At 37.6% G+C, this 19,842-nt stretch overlaps 1 protein-coding gene across 1 annotated transcript; it reads right to left on the reverse strand.

Annotated features, from left to right (window-relative positions):
* Window positions 1-5,701: 5,701 nt before the first annotated feature.
* LOC124913299 (agamous-like MADS-box protein AGL62) lies at window positions 5,702-6,202 on the reverse strand. Its single transcript, XM_047453893.1, has one exon. The coding sequence runs from the start codon at window positions 6,200-6,202 to the stop codon at window positions 5,702-5,704; it is 501 nt and encodes a 166-aa protein (XP_047309849.1).
* Window positions 6,203-19,842: the final 13,640 nt, after the last annotated feature.

The following is a 19,842-nucleotide window of genomic DNA, read 5'->3' on the forward strand; positions in this document are numbered from 1 at the left end:
GCGGACGGAAAGGGTGGACTGTGGTGGGCTCCAGCCCCCCACGCATCCCAAACAGATGTTATATATAATATAATATTATATTAAAGTATTAAACTAAATTTTAAACTAAAAAGTCTTAAAATTCCTAAGCTATATTAGTTTCGTTAATTCTATTCTATTCTTCGGTCCTCTTCAGTACTCAACAGCTAGTGATCTTATTTACCGCTTCAGCCTTTAGCTATCCGTAATCTGAGACATTGAATGTAATTCGATGCCTTATTCTTTTTAGGTATTTCATATTTAAATAGTTGAGCAATAACATTGGATTAAGGATTTAGTCATTTAAGGTTTTGGCTTTAGGGTAAGTGATAACCAATTTCAATTAGTGATTTAGGGCTTAGGAATTTGAAGTGAATTATTTTTCTATTTTTAGTTTAACTACTCGATGGTCAAAACTTTAGAGAAGATAGAATGATATTTTGGACCAAGTTAACAAATTTTGTCAATTGTACTCTATCACAATATTTAATATGAATGAGCATATGCTATTTGATAGCTATGGTAGGTGGAGAGGAAAAAGGGCCTCATTACGTACTTATCTTCATCATTATCGCATGAATTGTTGTTTTGAGGTATTATAATAGAGTTATTTTTTGTTTGTTAATAGTTTTTGTTTATTATTAATTTTTTCTCAATTTTGAATTTTAATGTTTTGTCTAACGTCGTACTCTATTCCGCCTACAGACAAGGTCTATACTTAGCTTCCTTCATACCATGGGAAATCTGTTATGTTGTTGATTTGATTATGTAAGAGATGAAAAATCGTTTTTCAAAATTTATACAGAATTTTTTGGTTGCATATCATGTTTTCATCCAAAAATTCATTCTCCCAATTTTATGTTCGCTCATCCGCCTTGCTGAACTTTATCTCGAATATTTTAGAGGCACTGATTATTTGTTTTTGGAACATGAGAGTTCTTAACCAAACATGCATTCTTATGAAACTCAACCGTATATCATATGTCACACATTTGACTAATGCTAAGCAAATTAAAATGCAAGTTTTAAATAACAGTATATTGTTTATAGATAGGTTGCCATGGACAATCTTACCCTTGCCCACGGCTCTACCTTTAGAATTGTCACCGAAATTGATCATTGCACCGACTTCATATACAATGTCGGTTAGTAGTCCACTGTTTCCGGTCATATGTCTAGAACACCCGCTGTCTGGATACCATTCTGAATTTCCTAACCGCTTGCTCCTCCTAACCTGCAAAAAATACATATTTACACCAATTTGGTACCCACGTTTACTTGGGTCCGTGATTGATTAGTCTCTTAGGGATCCAAACTTTAATAAGTCGAATGACTTCCCTAGTGTTAGTTCTAATTATTTTACCGGTACTCAGCTTGACATCTCCATGTCTACCTAAAAATACATCATTGTGCTGTGGTGGTGATTGTCGGTTAGTTCTATATGAGCGTGTATCAGTTTGCTTCTTTACTGGCCGATTGGCTCTCTTTCAATCAGGATGAAGCCATTTATCCGAGTCAGTTGGGCCTGCATATTTTATTTCTTTGTCCGATTTTGAATCATGGTCTGCCCCATTGTCGGTTGAAGAGCTCTTGACAAATCTTACGAATGGAAGATTTCCTTTGTTGAGTTTCATCCCATTGGAAGGTTTTCGATTAGCCGATTTGTTACCAATGTAGCCGAGCCCAAACATGCATTTGGGATGTCTTTGGTATGTAGACATCTGGCTAACAACTTCACTAGATTTCTTCCAAGAATTCATGACATATTTTGTTCTTTCATTTTATTCGGTTAGCGATTGAACTTTCTCTTTGAGTTTCTCATTCTCAAATGATTCAATCGGTTCATATATCTTGGTTCCACTCGGCTCGCCGATCGTTCCACTTGACTCTCAGGTTTTAACGTTTGACCGGATCGGGAATATAATGGATAGGTTTTTGAACTCAGCAACCATGTCGTTGAGTGCACTAACCAGATCCTCTTTAGTGAATTCTTCACTTGAGAAATCGAATTCCTCTTGAAAGTTGGCTATCTCTTCTTCCTTAGCCATGAGGCAAGTGACTCCGTCTTCATCACTGTCGGAGTAAGCCCACTCACTTCCACCGTCGGAAGCTATTAGTGCTTTTTGAGTCTCTTTTTCTTCACTATTTTGTTGGTTATCGCCCCTCTGGTAGTTGTTTGCCGGTTTTCGGTCGTCTCGTCTCGGTCTTCTGCATTCCGACCTGAAATAACCAAAAGCGTTACAATTATAGCATCTTACATTTGATTTGTCACTGTAATCATAGTTGTAGTTTTGGTTGTTCGATGGTTGATTCTTATTCATTAATCTTCCGAATTTCTTTGCCAGCATGGCCATCAAATCATCGTAGATCTGATTTAGGGTTCTTGATTGGTGTCGGATCAGCTGATACAGGAGTCGGTAGTTGCACAGATGTCACTAAAGCTCTAGTTGAGGTTGAAGCTTCATCTCGATTCGAGACTTCATCTCAAACTCGTACGCTTTCAAATCCTCAAATACATCATGCAGTTTCATCTACCCGAGATTGTTTGACTCTCGCATTACCATGATATTTATATCCCATGCTCTTGGTAAAGATCTCAATGCCTTAACGATTATTTCCCGATTATCGTATCTTTTTCCAAGTGTATATTGCTCGTTTACCACACTATTGAACCGATCATTAATTCCTTCATGTTTTCTCCGGACTTCATTCTGATGTTCTCATACTTCTGAGTTGCCACCAGAATTTTATTTTCCTTTGTCCTTTTGTTTCCCTCATGGAGCTGAATGATAGTTTCTCAGGCTTCCTTTGCACTTTGATAATCTTTGATTTTACCAAAAGTGTTGTTGTCCAGAGATTTGAAGATGTGTCTATTGCAATAGTTGTCCAGGTTGTTTCTCCTTCTGTCTTTAGCCGTCCATGCACCGATCTCCTTCTCAATCTTTATCGGACCTTCTTTCCGAATGGAGTTCATTTCATCATCTATAGTGATTAGATGTAGGTACATCTGAACCTTGCAGTCGACAAACGCCTCACTATTTAGCAACGAGGGTTTTTCGTTATGAGTCATGTTTGCCAGCGTTTCCGGTTACTTGAGTTTTAAGATTCCTACTCTAATACCACTTGTTAGGTACGGGATCGCCGATAGAGGACTGGGGTTCGGCTAACAATTAATCACTTACAACACACACACACCAAATTGGCACTAATCTGGTTAAAGATTAGAACCGTTCTTAACACCACACAAGTTGTCACAAAATCTTGAACTGAGTTCAAGGGCGGAAGTGTCTGTTTTATCCTGAAGCAACTGCACACGATTCGGTTAATAGAAGGAATTATGAGAGGATCGGTTTAAGTGAAGAGAGTTCGGTTCGGTTGAGATGAGGAATAGTCAGTTCGGTTAGCTTAGTAACAAAAAGTAAATGAAGAACACAGAACACAGATTTTTATGGATGTTCGGAGCAAAATCCTCCTACGTCACCCCTTCTTCTCAAATAGTGAGAAAGATATTCACTAATGGAATTTTACACACCACAATATCATCGAGTCTTATTTACTGCTCGATATACACTTTACAATACACACACAGTATTGTAATACACTTTTTCATAGAATGTTTAATGATTACAACTATTTCACTTTGATAAAAGAAACTGTATGAATTCAGATGCTTTTCAGGTTTGGTCAGGTGAAAGTTGAGTTGATAGCTCGCGCGTTGGATCTATGTCTTTATTAATGCCCTTGGTTTCCTCTTATATAGGAAATATGACAACGTTCATATTTCTTTCTCTTGAGCTGATTTGTCATGGGTAGACGAGCCGGTCAGAGTAGCTTAGGTTTGCTTTTTATACACGTGGCAGTCATGCATAAGGGCGGTCGTCTGCACCGTGAAGGTTGCTTGTAGGCTTGGTTAAAATCTGCAATCATTAGATTTGCCTCATGCCTTATCTCAGAACCTTCTTTTGCGTATTCCCAAGATATTTTCATTACGTCATCTTCAGATTAATCATCACTTTGAATAATCTTCCCGTTGGCCTTATGATCTTCAATGTTTTGAGCTAGCCAAAACTAATCGGTTAGCACTTCTAGCCGGGCATGAGTTTGAGCCGAGCCGGCTTTCCTTCGAATATGTTTGGGCCGGTTTTTCTTAACAAAGGGGATAGACCAGTTTGAGTATTTCGGTTTGGTCGATCTTGTTGATGAAGTGAGCCGATTCGGTTGAAGCTGTTCCTGCACATATAGTTAAGGATTGATTAAGTTCTTTTAGATGGTTAAGTAAATTAACTATATTGATTTTTATAACCATCTTTTTTCTTTTGCTGACGATTTTATTCAATTTATAAGAGATCTATCTCATATAAAGTACTAGATTTCTATAAGGATGAACCATCTAACTTCATTCCAAGATATGAAAGGCAAAGATACATGAGAAAGGTTGCCCATGACAAAATCTTCAGCTAAATTAAAATTCGGTTGAATCTTCTACTATAAAATCAGAATAATAATATTGATCAACAAAAAACATTAATGGTCTTCTTAATCTAACACATTTGTTTAATGTTATATACATTTCTTAGTGTTAGTGTTACCTGATCCTGTTGTCTCAACTGAAGGCGCAACCATATTTGTAACTTGTTCTTGGGTTTCATGATCAACTTGGAGTTCATGATCGACTTGGAGTTCATGATCGACTTGGAGTTCATCATCTTCATCCTCTTGATGATGAAATGGTGAGACATCTTCAATGACATGTCTTCTTCGTCGTGCACATGTTGCGTCACTAGAAAAAGAACTTCCAAAATTTGCCATTAGTGATTAGTAGAAAAAAAAGTAGATTAAATGAGAAATGATAATTAAATGTTAAAACTTGAGAGAGAATATCAATTAATGAAGTTGAGCGGTTGAGAAAAGATAATTAAGAGAGAGAAGAATAGGTGATTTAATAATGAAGAGAAATATTCAAATTATAAAGTCCGTAGAAATGTGACCGTTTTTTTGTTATCGTTTTTTGTCTTTTCTATAAATGTTACCGTTTTTTGTTACCATTTTTTTTCTTTATATTTACTAATGTGCCGTGTCAGGCTGTGGGTCGGGCCGTGCCCTGGGCTATTAGAAGGCCAGACCGGGCCAAGCCTATGGGATAAAAAAATCAAACCCAGCCCAACCCATGATATATTATCATGCTGACCCATGGCCCGTCAAAACTCGTCGGACCGGACCGGTCCGGGCCGGGCCAAAAATGGAATGTGGACATGCCATGCCGGGCTGGGTTAGCTTGACCCACTGCCGACCTCTAGTTGTCCCACAACACAAACTTAAAGGCTTCTCCTCTTGTACTTTTTATTAATTTATTTTTCATTTAAAAATTGAGTTGTGCCTTAAAAAATTAGTGATTGTTCAAAAAAAATATATTATTTTAAATGAATGAGTACTTTCAATAATGATCACTTGATATATTATTTTAACAAAATTAAATAGAAAAAAACATTAAGAATAAAATACATTACCACCAAAAGTCAAAGATGGATATCTAAAACAACATATTTTAATAAAATTCATATAACATATTCTAATAAAGTTTGACACAAACAAAAAACAATTCACTTATGGACTAATTTGGATTACACTAGTAAGGGCTAATAAATCCAATGAATTCCAATTGTGTGTGGCCATCTTTAAATTTTTATTGTTCTTCGAATACCATCTTTAGGTCTTCCATACTAGCATTCCTAATTTGTATTTGGAGTAAGCTCATTTTCTCAATTGGATACTCCCACCATTTTCCTAGAGCATGGTTAATCATCTCTAGTGACAACGTTTTCCTACGTTGTAACTCAAGTTTGAGCATTTCTTCATCATTCATTCTTTTACCTTCCATCTCTTGAATAATGGAGATATGTTGTTCCTCAATGATTTTAAGTGAAGCTGAATCAAACACTATTTGGGAATCTACACCCAAAAAGCAATTTAATATGGCATTTAAAGTAGGATTGCCATAAGAGAAGGCTTTGTCACTTTCAAAGAACAAAATTAGTGCCATATCTATTCCACACATAGTAGAAAGTTCACTTACCTTTTTTAAGACTCCAGACTTTCTCTTCGAGAACGATACAGAACACTTATCCCCATTTTCAATCCACTTTATTGAGATTTTCTGGCGACCTCTACTTGATTTTCTAGCCATAACTATCTTTCTCTATGGTTTGTACATCTTTATATGACTCTCTTTGTTGATATACTTAGGTTTCACATATTTTTGAAGATTATAAAGGGTACTGTTGAAATTTATTTGCCAAAAGAATAAATTTGTCATTTACATTTATTACAATAATATATTTCTCATCTTTTTATAAAGATTTAATGAGGTAATTATTTATAGATAATTTTAAATTAATTTTATACAAATTGGAATAAGATCACATTAAATTAATTGATTCTTATTTGTTTTAATATTTTGTATAATGCCGACTCTAATAGAAACCTATTTGACATATTTTATTTACCAGTGATATTTCTCAAAACTCTTCAAATGATTATGCATTAACATTTTACCTTTTCGTAATTGTTTGTGTTTATATTTTGTCCATATGTGTATTTTTTTTCAAGAATTCTCTATCTTGAACTAATTGGTTGAAAAAATAAGTCAATTTTATTCATATACTCAATGTTCTTGTACTTTATGTAATTGTTCATATAATTGTTCTTGTGTGCATTATATTTTTGGCAGATAGGTAAATAAAAGATCGTGTGCATTTTATACGACATTATATCACCGTCAAACATTGCTGGTACAAAATATTATAATAGCATAAGTTTACAGTTAATAACATTTGTTTTATTGCTTTTTGAACTATTTATTGTGTCGAACAATTCTTGAAAACATTTAAGCTTCAAAAAATTTACTCACTTCAAATTATAGGGCTCAATTATGTGTCAGTACATTTGTCATATATCCAGAACAAAATAATATATATATATATATATTTTGTATGTAATGCGTTTTCAATTATGATGTCAAACATTTCTAAATTATGTTATGTTCAAATTAGTCAATATTAGTTTATTAATAATATTTAGAATAAACTTCTTATATTAATGTTATGTTCAAATCATCAATCTAAAGATTCAATTATGTTGGAAAAAAATAAGTAAAGAGTTAATTAACTTAGAATAAATTGTTGGGAAGAACTAAGTGAAAAGTTAATTAACATAGAAATTATTAAATATTAATCAACTGGGTTTTAATTATGTTTATGTTAGGATCGGGGACGCCCTTGGAGGACCGGGGTGTTTCCGGTTTCAGGAAGGGTGGCCGCTTACAACACACAACACTCTTTGGTGATAGTCCGGTTAGAGACTAAAACCGTTCTCAGCACTGCACAAACTGTCACAGACTCTTGAACCGGGTTCAAGGGCGGAAATGTCTGTTTCAGGTTGAAGCAACGAATGCGACTTTAGATGATTTTTAAGAAGGAGTCGGTTTTATGGATGTGAGTGACCGGTTTTAGGAGTATGATTAGTTTGAGGTTAGGCTAAGTAATAAAAGCAAAGGAAAGAACACGAGACAAGGATTTGTTTATGGATGTTCGGAGCAAACCCTCCTACGTCACCCCTTCTTCTCAGGTTATGAGAAGGATCTCCACTAACTCTTTAGAGTTACAACAATACTGCCGGTCGAGCCCAACTTCGCTACTCGCCGGTTACACCAAACTCACTATTTGATGTAATACAAAAACTCAACACAACAACACACAAAGCTTCCGGTTTTAGACACACCGGTTTTACAGTATAAGACTTTATCTCTCTAGAACTTAAATGCTTTTCGTAATTCGTAATCTGCAACTTTCAGAACTGATAATGCTCACAACTACTGCTACGTTAAATGAAGACGTTTGATGTTCCTTTTATAGCTGAAAGTCTCCAACGGTTACTTTCTCCTCTCTCCTGCGGATTGGTCGATCATCATCACGCCTGCTGCAGAAAGGTTGCTTGCACGCTTCATTTTCCTTAACACTTGGCAGTCATGCAGGCAGCTCTGAGCAGAAGATGACGAAGCCGGTTTTCAGATTTGGACACGTGTTGGGCATGTAGCTCCGGTTGTCAACTTCGGATCAATAAAGCATCATTGCTTTCCTCGCATGCTTCTGATCGGATCCGATCTTCTTTTATTCTTTCAAGACACGTTTCTTCCGTCATGGTACGTCACTCTTGAAGTTTGAATCTTCTGACTTTTGTTCTGAACCATCCAGTTTTTGTGTCTTGTGTAATTTGATCCGGTTGGAATGAAAGTTTCTGTCTTGGCTAACCGGTCGCTTGAGAAAGTGAAGACCGGTTTCTCTGATCTTTAACTTGATAACTTAAAACTGGTTTCTTTGAATTATAGTAGCAACCGGTTTTGATACGCTAACCGGTTCATACGGTTTTGATCTGTACCTGCACATGAAAGTCAATACCTGTTTAGTTCGTGTGGCCGGTTCCAAAAATTAACTTAATTAATTTTTCTATCAATTTCTCCCTTTTTGATTATTTAGAATAAATATTCAAAAATTGTAATGTGTGGCCGGTTCCAAAATTAATCTACTTAATTTTTCTATTAATTTCTCCCTTTTTGATTATTTAGAATAAATATTTAAAACTTGTAATGAGTGGCCGGTTTAAAATTAATCTACTTAATTTTTCTATCAATTTCTCCCTTTTTGATTATTTAGAATAAATATTCAAAACTTGTAATGAGTGGCCGGTTTGAAAAACATGTGTTCGATTATTTTTGAGGAAGATGTTTCAAAAGCATGAGTTTGATTGTTTTGAAGAAATTGTTTCAAAAACATGAGTTTGATTGTTTTGACAAATATGTGAGAACCTATCAGAAAAAGCAAAGTAACCAAGTTCTGAAACATAGTAAAACATAATTGTTTGAAATAAATAGAGGAAGAGTTTTAGGGCTTGGATGGTCCCCCCTTGTGAGGCTCCTTTTCCAGGTCTTTCTCCAACTGTCTTCTCTCTTCTTCTTGTCTTGCTTTCCACTCTCTATCACGTCTTTTGGCATCAATCAGCACTCCGGCCCACACACTTGAGTGACCGGTACCCCTATTCTTGAACCCAAAGTTGGCACAAAGCTGGTTTTGGTTTTGTCCCAACCGTTACAGCGATCATCATCTCGAAAAGCCTTTGAGTGTAATAGTAACTTTTCTCTCTGCACAGGACAGATTTTCCCAGAATCTCGCAGAGAAGCTGGTACTTATGAGAGAGTTGACTTTTGGCACCCCAGGGTTTAACCGGGATATCTGATCCTGAGAACCGGCGACACATCTCTTCCATTGTCACCGGGGAGTATGTTAGGTCGGTTACCCCTTCTTTGGGCAGACCGCAATATACAGCGAAATCCGTCTCGCTGAATAGAAATTTTTGACCATAAACTTGTGCAACGATGATATCTCGGTGCACTTCCTTTCCGGTTTGGAAGAGTTCTTCGACTACGAGGTAGTCAAGGATGAATCTGTTCTCAAGGAAACTTCTTAGCCCGCTCCTTTCTACGGCTAAGAACATTTCCTTGACTTCATGATCTTCATATTGGTAGATTGAATCAAAATCTGCCAATAGGATTTTCTTTGCTAAGGAGTTGGTGTTCATGTTTTTGAGAGAGAAGATTTATCTCAAGAGTGATATTTGTGAATAGTGATCTTGTGAAGTTTTGTGAAGGATTGTAGTTGGTTTATATAGCCCGGGATTCGGCTGGTATTAATGAGGTCTTAAGCATGCTTGATGATGTCATCAGCTACTTAATAGACTTATCTTGTTGAAGTAACTATAGTTTATTTCCAAGGTAAATCTAATTATTACCAAGATAGCAATGATGAAAAATATCTATTGACAAGATGTGAGTCTCCCTCTCTTGATGATGGACACATGTCATCATCTCGATTGTGGTAGACTTGTTTTTATTAATTACAGGCTTCATTTTTCAAAATATGCATGAAAACTCGGTCAGTCATCCCAGGTTAACCAGAAAAGTTCATTCCATCATACCAGAATGCATTTGTACTAAGCGGTTTTCCATGACCGGTTTTAGTAGGATATTTCCGTTTGTGAAGAAAAGTTGATTAATGTCAACATTTATTCAACTTTGGATTTGTCTTATTTACTTTAGCCCGGTTATTTCAACCGTATAGTAAACATACATTTGATTCGAAATTATGAAGTAATCGGGCATAACCGGAGACTTCCTCCCGGTTAGCATATTTGATTTATTAATGGCCTATTTTAATATGGTTTGAGAAGCTTTAGCTTCTCCCTGAACACATATCCCGGTTTCTTCCATGTATACATGATTATTATATCAATTGATTAAGATTAGTAAGTCCCAAGATATTTCGAAAATGAGAAAACTTAGCTTCCTGTAGCGGTTTTGTAAATATATCCGCTACTTGTTGCTCGGTCGAGACATATTCCAGCCGGATGTGTTTCTCCTGAACATGCTCCTGGATGAAATGGTGTCGGATGTCGATATGCTTTGTTCTTGAGTGCAACACCGGATTGTATGTAATCGCTATGGCGCTGGTGTTGTCACAAAAGATTGGAGACTCCTTAACTTCTATTCCGAAATCCCTTAGTTGCTGTTGGATCCAGAGAAGTTGTGCACAGCAGCTTCCAGCCGCTATGTACTCCGCCTCTGCGGTTGAGGTTGCAACGGATGTTTGTTTCTTGCTGCTCCAAGTGACTAACCGGTCACCCAGGAACTGACAGGTTCCACTTGTACTCTTTCGATCGATTTTGCATCCTGCGTAATCGGCATCTGAATAGCTTATGAGGTTGAAGCTTGAGTCTTTTGGGTACCAAAGTCCCACTTCTTGAGTTCCCTTTAGATAATTTAGGATTCTTTTGGCCGCCGTATAATGAGACTGCTTTGGATTTGCTTGGAACCTTCCGCACACTCCAACCGCAAACAGAATATCAGGTCGACTAGCTGTTAGATATAGCAGTGATCCGATCATTCCTCGATAGACTGTGATGTCAACGGCTTGACCATCATCATCTTTGTCCAGCTTCACAGAAGGACTCATTGGCGTAGCCGCTTCGGCACATGTATCCATCCCAAACTTCTTCAGCAGTTTGGCTGTGTACTTCGGTTGGCTTATGAAGATTCCGGCTTCAATCTGCTTAACCTGAAGTCCTAGAAAGAAGCTCATTTCCCCCATCATACTCATTTGAAATCTATCAGTCATCATTTTCGAAATTTTTTCACATAATTTTGGATCGGTTGACCCGAATATGATATCATCAACATAAATCTGAACAAGTAAAATTTGTTCCTTTCTTTCAAACTTGAAAAGTGTTTTGTCTACCGATCCTATTGTGAATTTGTGATCAGATAGAAATTGTGTCAAAGTATCATACCAAGCTCTTGGAGCTTGTTTCAAACCGTAAAGGGCCTTATTCAGCCGATAAACATGATTTTCATGTTCTGGATTTTTAAAACCTGGAGGTTGGTTAACATACACCTCTTCATTTACTTTACCGTTTAGAAAAGCACTCTTAACATCCATTTGATAAACTTTAAAGTTTTTAAAAGCTGCGTATGCTAAAAATATTCTGATTGCCTCAAGTCTAGCTACAGGGGCAAATGATTCTTCAAAATCAACGCCTTCTTCCTGTTTATAGCCTTGAGCCACTAATCGGGCTTTGTTCCTCATAACTAAACCGTCTTCATTGAGTTTATTTCTGAATACCCATCGTGTTCCTATAACCGGTTTGTTTTTCGGTCTAGGGACTAGGTACCAGACTTTATTTCTCTCAAACTCGTTTAATTCCTCTTGCATTGCCAAGATCCAATCTGGATCTGACAATGCTTCATCCACCTTTTTCGGCTCAATTTGTGATATGAAAGTAGAGTTTCCATAGTGATCCAAATTTTGTTGCCTAGTTCGGACGGGTGAGGATATGTTACCTATTACTAGTTCAAGAGGATGATTTTTGTTCCTTCTGAGGTTAATCCGAGACGTGTCTACCAAGCTTTCGGCCGGCTGATCAAGGTTGGACTGATCGGTAGGCTGAACAGATTCAGACCGACCGATTTTTTCAGTAGAAACTGAAGCGTCAACTTTCTGCGGTAAAGCAGCTTGATCAGGCTGAATTTCAACATCAACCGCTTGGTCCTTGACAAAGCGTCTATAAACCGGAACCTCGTCTTCATCATCAGAATAGATATTGAAATTTTCCATTCTGTTGTGAAGGTCGAAGGGTAATGCAGTGTTTCGTTCAACCGATTCATCGAAAACAACGTGTGCGGTTTCTTCAACTGTTAAAGTCCTAGTATTATATACTCTGTAGGCTTTACTTACAGCTGAATATCCCAACATTATTCCCTCATCGGATTTAGCATCAAAAGCGGTCAAGTAATTCTTGCCGTTATTGTGAACAAAACATTTGCTACCAAAAATTCGAAAATACCGTACACTTTGAACTTGATCAAAGTAAATTTCAAAAGGAGTTTTAGAAAACCGTTTAGTTACTAAAGATCGATTTTGTGTATAGCAAGCGGTGTTGATAGCTTCAGCCCAAAATTTCTGAGCGATACCTGAATCAACTATCATTGACCTTGCGGCTTCCTTGAGAGTTCGGTTTCTTCTCTCAGCCAGGCCATTTTGTTGAGGAGTTCTGGCACTAGACAACTCGTGCCTAATACCGGAATCATCAAGAAAGGTAGTTAAGTTACTGTTTATAAACTCAGTTCCTCTATCACTTCTGATTTTATTCACTCGAATAGATTTTTCATTTTGTATTATCAAAATCAGTTTAATCAGGTTTGGAGTTGCTTGATTTTTAGAAGCTAGAAAAGTAACCCACGTAAATTTGGAGTAGTCATCAATAACTACCATAGTATAGTGCATGCCTCCTAAACTAGTTACTTTAACCGGACCAAACAGATCCATATGCAAGAGTTCTAAGCATCGTTCAGATTGATAATTTCCTTTATTTTTAAAAGATGATTTCACTTGTTTGCCCATTTGACATGCCGCACATACTTTGTCTTTTGAAAACTTAACTTTTGGAAAACCGTGAACCAGTTCCTTGGAACAAATGAAGTTAATCGTTTTGAAATTCAAATGATATAACCGTTTATGCCAAAGCCAGTTTGGATCATTTCCGGCTATCATACACACAGGTTTTTCGAAATCAGTTTTCCAATCAACTTTGTAAATGTTTCCTATCCGGTTACCGGTTAGAAGAACATCATTGTCTTGGTTTTTAACTAAGCATGAGTTTTTATGAAATTCGACTTTGTAGCCCACATCACACATTTGGCTTATGCTTAACAGGTTAAAGCTTAGTTTTTCTACCAATAATACATTACTTATGGATAATTCACCATGGACAATCTACCCTTGCCCACGGTTTTACCTTTTGAGTTATCCCCGAATGTGATGACTGCTCCGGTTTCGTACTTGATGTCGGTTAGTAGCTCCTTGTTTCCGGTCATATGCCTTGAGCATCCACTGTCCAGGTACCATTCTGAATTCTTTAGCCGGTTGCTTCTCCTGACCTGTAACAAATAATTATTTACACCTTTTTGGTACCCACATTCAGTTGGGTCCATGGTTGATTAGTCCCTTTGGGATCCAGACTTGAATAAGTCGGATCACTTTCCCAGTTATTGTTTTGATAATATTTGGCTTAACTTCTTGGCTATTGCTCAAGAGTGCCTTGTGTGGTGACGGACTTCTTTGATGTCGGGTTTTATTAGGTTTACTTGGTTTCCGGTTGACTTTCCTTCTCTCAGGATGAAGCCATTTTTCAGATTCGTTAGGACTTACATACTTAAGCGTTTCTTCCGGTTTTAGGTCATTTTCAGTTTGTGAACTCTTGACAAATTTTATAAATGGAAGATTATTTTTCGTGAGTTTTATCCCGTTAGGTTGTTTTGTTTTATTTTGTTTATTTGGTTCATAACCGATACCATACCTACACTTCGGGTGTCTTTTGTAGTTACACATTTGTTTCACTGCTTGACGTGATCTCTCCCACGCAGCCGTGACGTACATTGCTCGTTCATCGGTTTCGGTTACCGGTTGAACTGTCTTCTCATTATCGGAGAATAGTTCATCCGGTTCATACATTTCAATTTTATAGTCGTTATCATATACATTATTTATCTGTTCGGTTTTAGGTTCTATTGGAGTTGGTATGTAAGCAGATATGTTTCTGAACTCAGCAACCATTTAGTTGAGTGCAGAAACTAGATCTTCTTTGGTAAACTCATCAGAGGAAAAATCAAATACCTCTTCGTCGTTTGCCATGAAGCATGTCACTTTTTCTTCACCATCTTCATTATCGGAGTATGCCCACTCGCTTCCACCATCAGATGCAATGAGCGCCTTTTGAATCTCCTTTCCTTCATCAGCATGTTGATCATCGTTTCTTCGGTAGTTGTTTCGTTGGTTATTGTTGTTTCCCCGATAGTTGTTCCCTTTGTAGTTGTTTCCCTGATACCGGTTGCCTTGGTAGTTATTCCCCTGATAGTTGTTTCCTTGATAGTTTCCTTCCGGTTTTCTATCGTCTCTTCTTGGTTTTCTACACTCTAATCTGAAATGTCCAAAACCGTCACAATTATAACATCTCTTGTTCGATTTATCTACATAGTTATAATTAAAGTCATTATTAGATGGTGGTTGGCTCTTCTTCATGAATTTCCCGAATTTCTGAGCTAGCATCTCCATCACATCTTCGGTAATTTGATCGGTGTTTTTGACTGGAGCCGGTGCGGTTGATACTTGAGCCGCCGGTTCCCCCGATGTAACCAAAGCTCTGGTTGCGGTTGATGTGGATGCTTCGTCTTCGATCCGAGACTTGATCTCGAACTCGTAGGCTTTCAAGTCCTCGAACACATCATGCAGCTTCATCTGCCCAAGGGTGTTTGATTCCCTCATCACCATGTTCTTGATATCCCACGTGCTTGGAAAAGATCTTAGAGCTTTGATGATCACTTCTCGGTTGTCATATTTCTTTCCGAGTGTTTGAAGCTCGTTGACTACACTGGTGAACCGATTGCTGAATTCCTTCATATTTTCTCCCGGTTTCATCCGTATATTTTCATATTTTTGTGTAGCCACCAAGATTTTATTCTCCTTGGTTCTTTCGTTTCCCTCGTGGATCTGAATGATCGTTTCCCAGGCTTCCTTTGCATTTTCACACTCTGATATTTTATTCAAAGTGTTATCATCTATAGCCTTATAGATGTGCCTCATGCAATGGTTGTCCAGGTTACTCCGTCTTCGATCTTCACTCGTCCATTGGTTTTCCTCCTTGTTGATCTTGATCGGTCCCTCTTTCAGGACTCGGCTCATCTCATCATCTAACGTAATCAGATGTAGATACATCTGTTTCTTCCAACTGCTAAACGCTTCGCTGTTTAACATTGGCGGCTTGTCGCTGTGGGTCATGCTTCCCATCTTCTTTGGTTGCTTGAGTGCTAAGAACCTCGCTCTGATACCACTTGTTAGGATCGGGGATGCCCTTGGAGGACCGGGGTGTTTCCGGTTTCAGGAAGGGTGGCCGCTTACAACACACAACACTCTTTGGTGATAGTCGGTTAGAGACTAAAACCGTTCTCAGCACTGTACAAACTGTAACAGACTCTTGAACCGGGTTCAAGGGCGGAAATGTCTGTTTCAGGTTGAAGCAACGAATGCGACTTTAGATGATTTTTAAGAAGGAGTCGGTTTTATGGATGTGAGTGACCGGTTTTAGGAGTATGATTAGTTTGAGGTTAGGCTAAGTAATAAAAGCAAAGGAAAGAACACGAGACAAGGATTTGTTTATGGATGTTCGGAGCAAACCCTCCTACGTCACCCCTTCTTCTCAGGTTATGAGAAGGATCTCCACTAACTCTTTAGAGTTACAACAATACTGCCGGTCGAGCCCAACTTCGCTACTCGCCAGTTACACCAAACTCACTATTTGATGTAATACAAAAACTCAACACAACAACACACAAAGCTTCCGGTTTTAGACACACCGGTTTTACAGTATAGGACTTTATCTCTCTAGAACTTAAATGCTTTTCGTAATTCGTAATCTGCAACTTTCAGAACTGATAATGCTCACAACTACTGCTACGTTAAATGAAGACATTTTATGTTCCTTTTATAGCTGAAAGTCTCCAACGGTTACTTTCTCCTCTCTCCTGCGGATTGGTCGATCATCATCACGCCTGCTGCAGAAAGGTTGCTTGCACGCTTCATTTTCCTTAACACTTGGCAGTCATGCAGGCAGCTCTGAGCAGAAGATGACGAAGCCGGTTTTCAGATTTGGACACGTGTTGGGCATGTACCTCCGGTTGTCAACTTCGGATCAATAAAGCATCATTGCTTTCCTCGCATGCTTCTGATCGGATCCGATCTTCTTTTATTCTTTCAAGACACGTTTCTTCCGTCATGGTACGTCACTTTGAAGTTTAAATCTTCTGACTTTTGTTCTGAACCATCCGGTTTTTGTGTCTTGTGTAATATGATCCGGTTGGAATGAAAGTTTCTGTCTTGGCTAACCGGTCGCTTGAGAAAGTGAAGACCGGTTTCTCTGATCTTTAACTTGATCACTTGAAACTGGTTTCTTTGAAGTATAGTAGCAACCGGTTTTGATACGCTAACCGGTTCATACGGTTTTGATCTGTACCTGCACATGAAGGTCAATACCTGTTTAGTTCGTGTGGTCGGTTCCAAAAATTAACTTAATTAATTTTTCTATCAATTTCTCCCTTTTTGATTGTTTAGAATAAATATTCAAAAATTGTAATGTGTGGCCGGTTCCAAAATTAATCTACTTAATTTTTCTATTAGTTTAAATATGAAAGAAGTTAAATCGTCTAATTGTTTCTATGCAGGTGTATCAGATTTGGCTAACTTAGATGTGGTATAAGTAGGCTAATTAGACGTGTTTCTAGTTATACGTGCATGTCTAACTCAATTAGACGTGGAAGTCTAATGGGAAATGTAATTAGACGTGCCAGTCTGATAGATATGTAGTTAGACGTGCAAATCTAACAGTTACGTAGTTAGACGTGAAAGTTGAATAGATACGTAGTTAGACATGCCAGTCTAACAGATACGTATTTAGACGTGTCAGTCTAACAAATACGTAGTTAGACGTGTCAGTCTAAAAGATACGTAGTTAGACGTGCCAGTCTAAAAGATACGTAGTTAGACGTGCCAGTCTAACAGATACGTAATTAGATGTGGCAGTCTAACAGATACGTAGTTAGACGTGTAAGTCTAACAGATACGTAGTTAGACATGCAAGTCTAACAGATACGTAGTTAGACGTGTCAGTCTAACAGATACGTAGTTAGATGTTCCAGTCTAACAGATATGTAGTTAAACGTTACAGTCTAACTACATTAGACGTGGTAGTCTAATGGGATGCGAAGTTAGACGTTGCAGTCTAACTCCATTAGGCTTGGTAGTCTAATGGAGCACGTCTAATGCCTCGCTTCATCAGCCGTCTGAAGTTAGCATACGTCTACCCACGATCAACTAGCTGTACGCTACTCCTGCTCCACCCTTTCTTGCAGTCCAGTAGGACCAGCTATTTGTATCAAATGAATGAACGCCACGTACACGAATATTCTTCCCACTACTTGTTTAGTACAGGACAGTTTCATAAGGATATCTGGCGCACATAGTCTGCTATACTATTGTACTATGGGGGATTTCCAATGGATGCTTGCCACGTGTCCATGAAGAAAATTCGATCGTTGGTGTCCTTCTACTACAAATAGATGCTCAAGGACAACTGTCGAATCACTGATTATTTTTCTCATTTCTATAACTTTACAAGCTTACTCTTGCAGTTACTGATATCTATCATCTACCAAGTTCAAGAGAGAAAGAATCAAAAATTATTTAGCTATATAAGAGTGTTTAGTTAATATTGTAAGTTGAACAGAGTGTTTAGTTAGATCAGTAAACTGTATTTGATTCAAAGAAGTATATAGTAAAATTCTTCTGGTTGTTGGAAGAAGGGTTGACGTAGGAGAGTTAGCTATGAACATCCATAAACAACTTGTTGTGTTCTTTCCTTATGTCTTCCATTTCTCATTGATTCAAAACTTCAAACCCAAACAAATAGTTTCACACTTGAATCATTTCAAGAGTTTATAAAAGTTTGTGAAGAATGTAAAGTGATATTAATCCCTAACAAGATTTATATCAATTCGTTTATCTGATGTTGCTAACAATAGTAAGACCCCGTCTTTATTGGTTGCACTGATCCTATCAATTGGTATTAGAGCTATGTTTTATATTCTCAATCAGAAGGAACCTGAATCATGTCGAAAGATTCTAGCTCTTCTAAGATCCCCATGTTTTCGAAAGAAAACTACATAGAGTGGAAGAAGAGAGTTCGTGCCCATCTCTCTTCTTTGCATGATGACATGTGGAGTGTTGTCACTGAAGGACCCATCAAGATCGACAAAGAAAAATCTGAATGGAAAAGTGAAGATAAGAGGAAGAACAACCTTAACAACTTGGCCATGGACATATTGTACAGATCCCTTGACGACAAAATGTTCAACTACATCATATCTTCCGAGTCTATCAATGAAATTTGGGACAGACTCACTCAACTATATGAAGACAATGCGCAAACCAAAGAGAACAAGATCACAGTTTACACAACGCAGTTTGACAACTTTAAGATGTGTATAGGAGAGATGATGAATGGATTTTATTCAAGATTCAGTCAGAATGTCACCACCCTATCCATTTTGGGCAAAACCTACAGCAACAGAGAGATTTCTATAAAGGTTATGCCTGCATTAACAATGGAGTGGGACATCAAGACCATGGTGATGAGGGAGTCCAAAGATCTCAATAAGATGGAGCTCTTCGACTTTCTTGCTGATCTGAAGGCTTATGAGTTCGAGCTGAACTCTAGGATTGAAGAGGAGCACCCCTCATCCATCATCATAACCAAAGATTTGGTTACTGCCGATGAGCAACTAGTTGGCTCTCAACAACTTCCCAACAGCTTCGCAGCGATGCAATGGCTCTCATCGTGAAAAAGTTTGGCAAATTTATAAAGAAGAGAAATTCTAACTCAAACAACTCAAATACTAATGATGATAAGAAATCTAATGATGGAAAATTTAAAGTGAAGTGCTTTAACAGTGTTATTTGAGGTTATTACAAAGCGGAATGCAGAAAGTCAAAGTGTGATGAGAAGAAAAAGGACGAAGTGAAAGAGCTGAAGGCTTTTGTGGCGACTGACGGGAAGGCCAAATGGAACTACAGCGACTCTAACTCATCTTCCAATGATAATTATGATGACGAGGTTGCTTGTTTCATGGTAAGAAAAGAAGAAGAATCTAAGGAATCAGAGGTATTTGATTTCTCTTCTAAAGAATTCTCACGGAAGGAACTGGTAGCTGCACTCAATGACATGGTCATAGAGTATAAAAAGATATCAGAATCCTATAATGAAATAAAATCCACCTTTGAAATGTCTCAACCGATTTTATCACAAACTCTAGAACAAAAAGTTTTTTAAAATAACAATGAAGAGGTCTCATTTAAGAATGAGATGCTGAAAGAAAAAGATTCAAACTCTCTCTTCTAAAAACAAACGTTTAAATTAAATTGTCAGTTCTTGGACAAGGTCTGGAGAAGTTGTCAAATATCATATTAATCTATTGAAACCTTCTGGATGTAAATCCGGTGTAGGATTTGATAGCGATGACTCAGACAAGTCCTACAAGAAGTTAAACTCAACAGCTGACAAGCTTAAGACAATAGGCTTTGTCAAAGGAAGTTTAACTGATATTGGAACTGATCC

The sequence above is a fragment of the Impatiens glandulifera genome, chromosome 8 (assembly GCF_907164915.1).
Source record: "Impatiens glandulifera chromosome 8, dImpGla2.1, whole genome shotgun sequence".
NCBI lineage: Eukaryota > Viridiplantae > Streptophyta > Magnoliopsida > Ericales > Balsaminaceae > Impatiens > Impatiens glandulifera.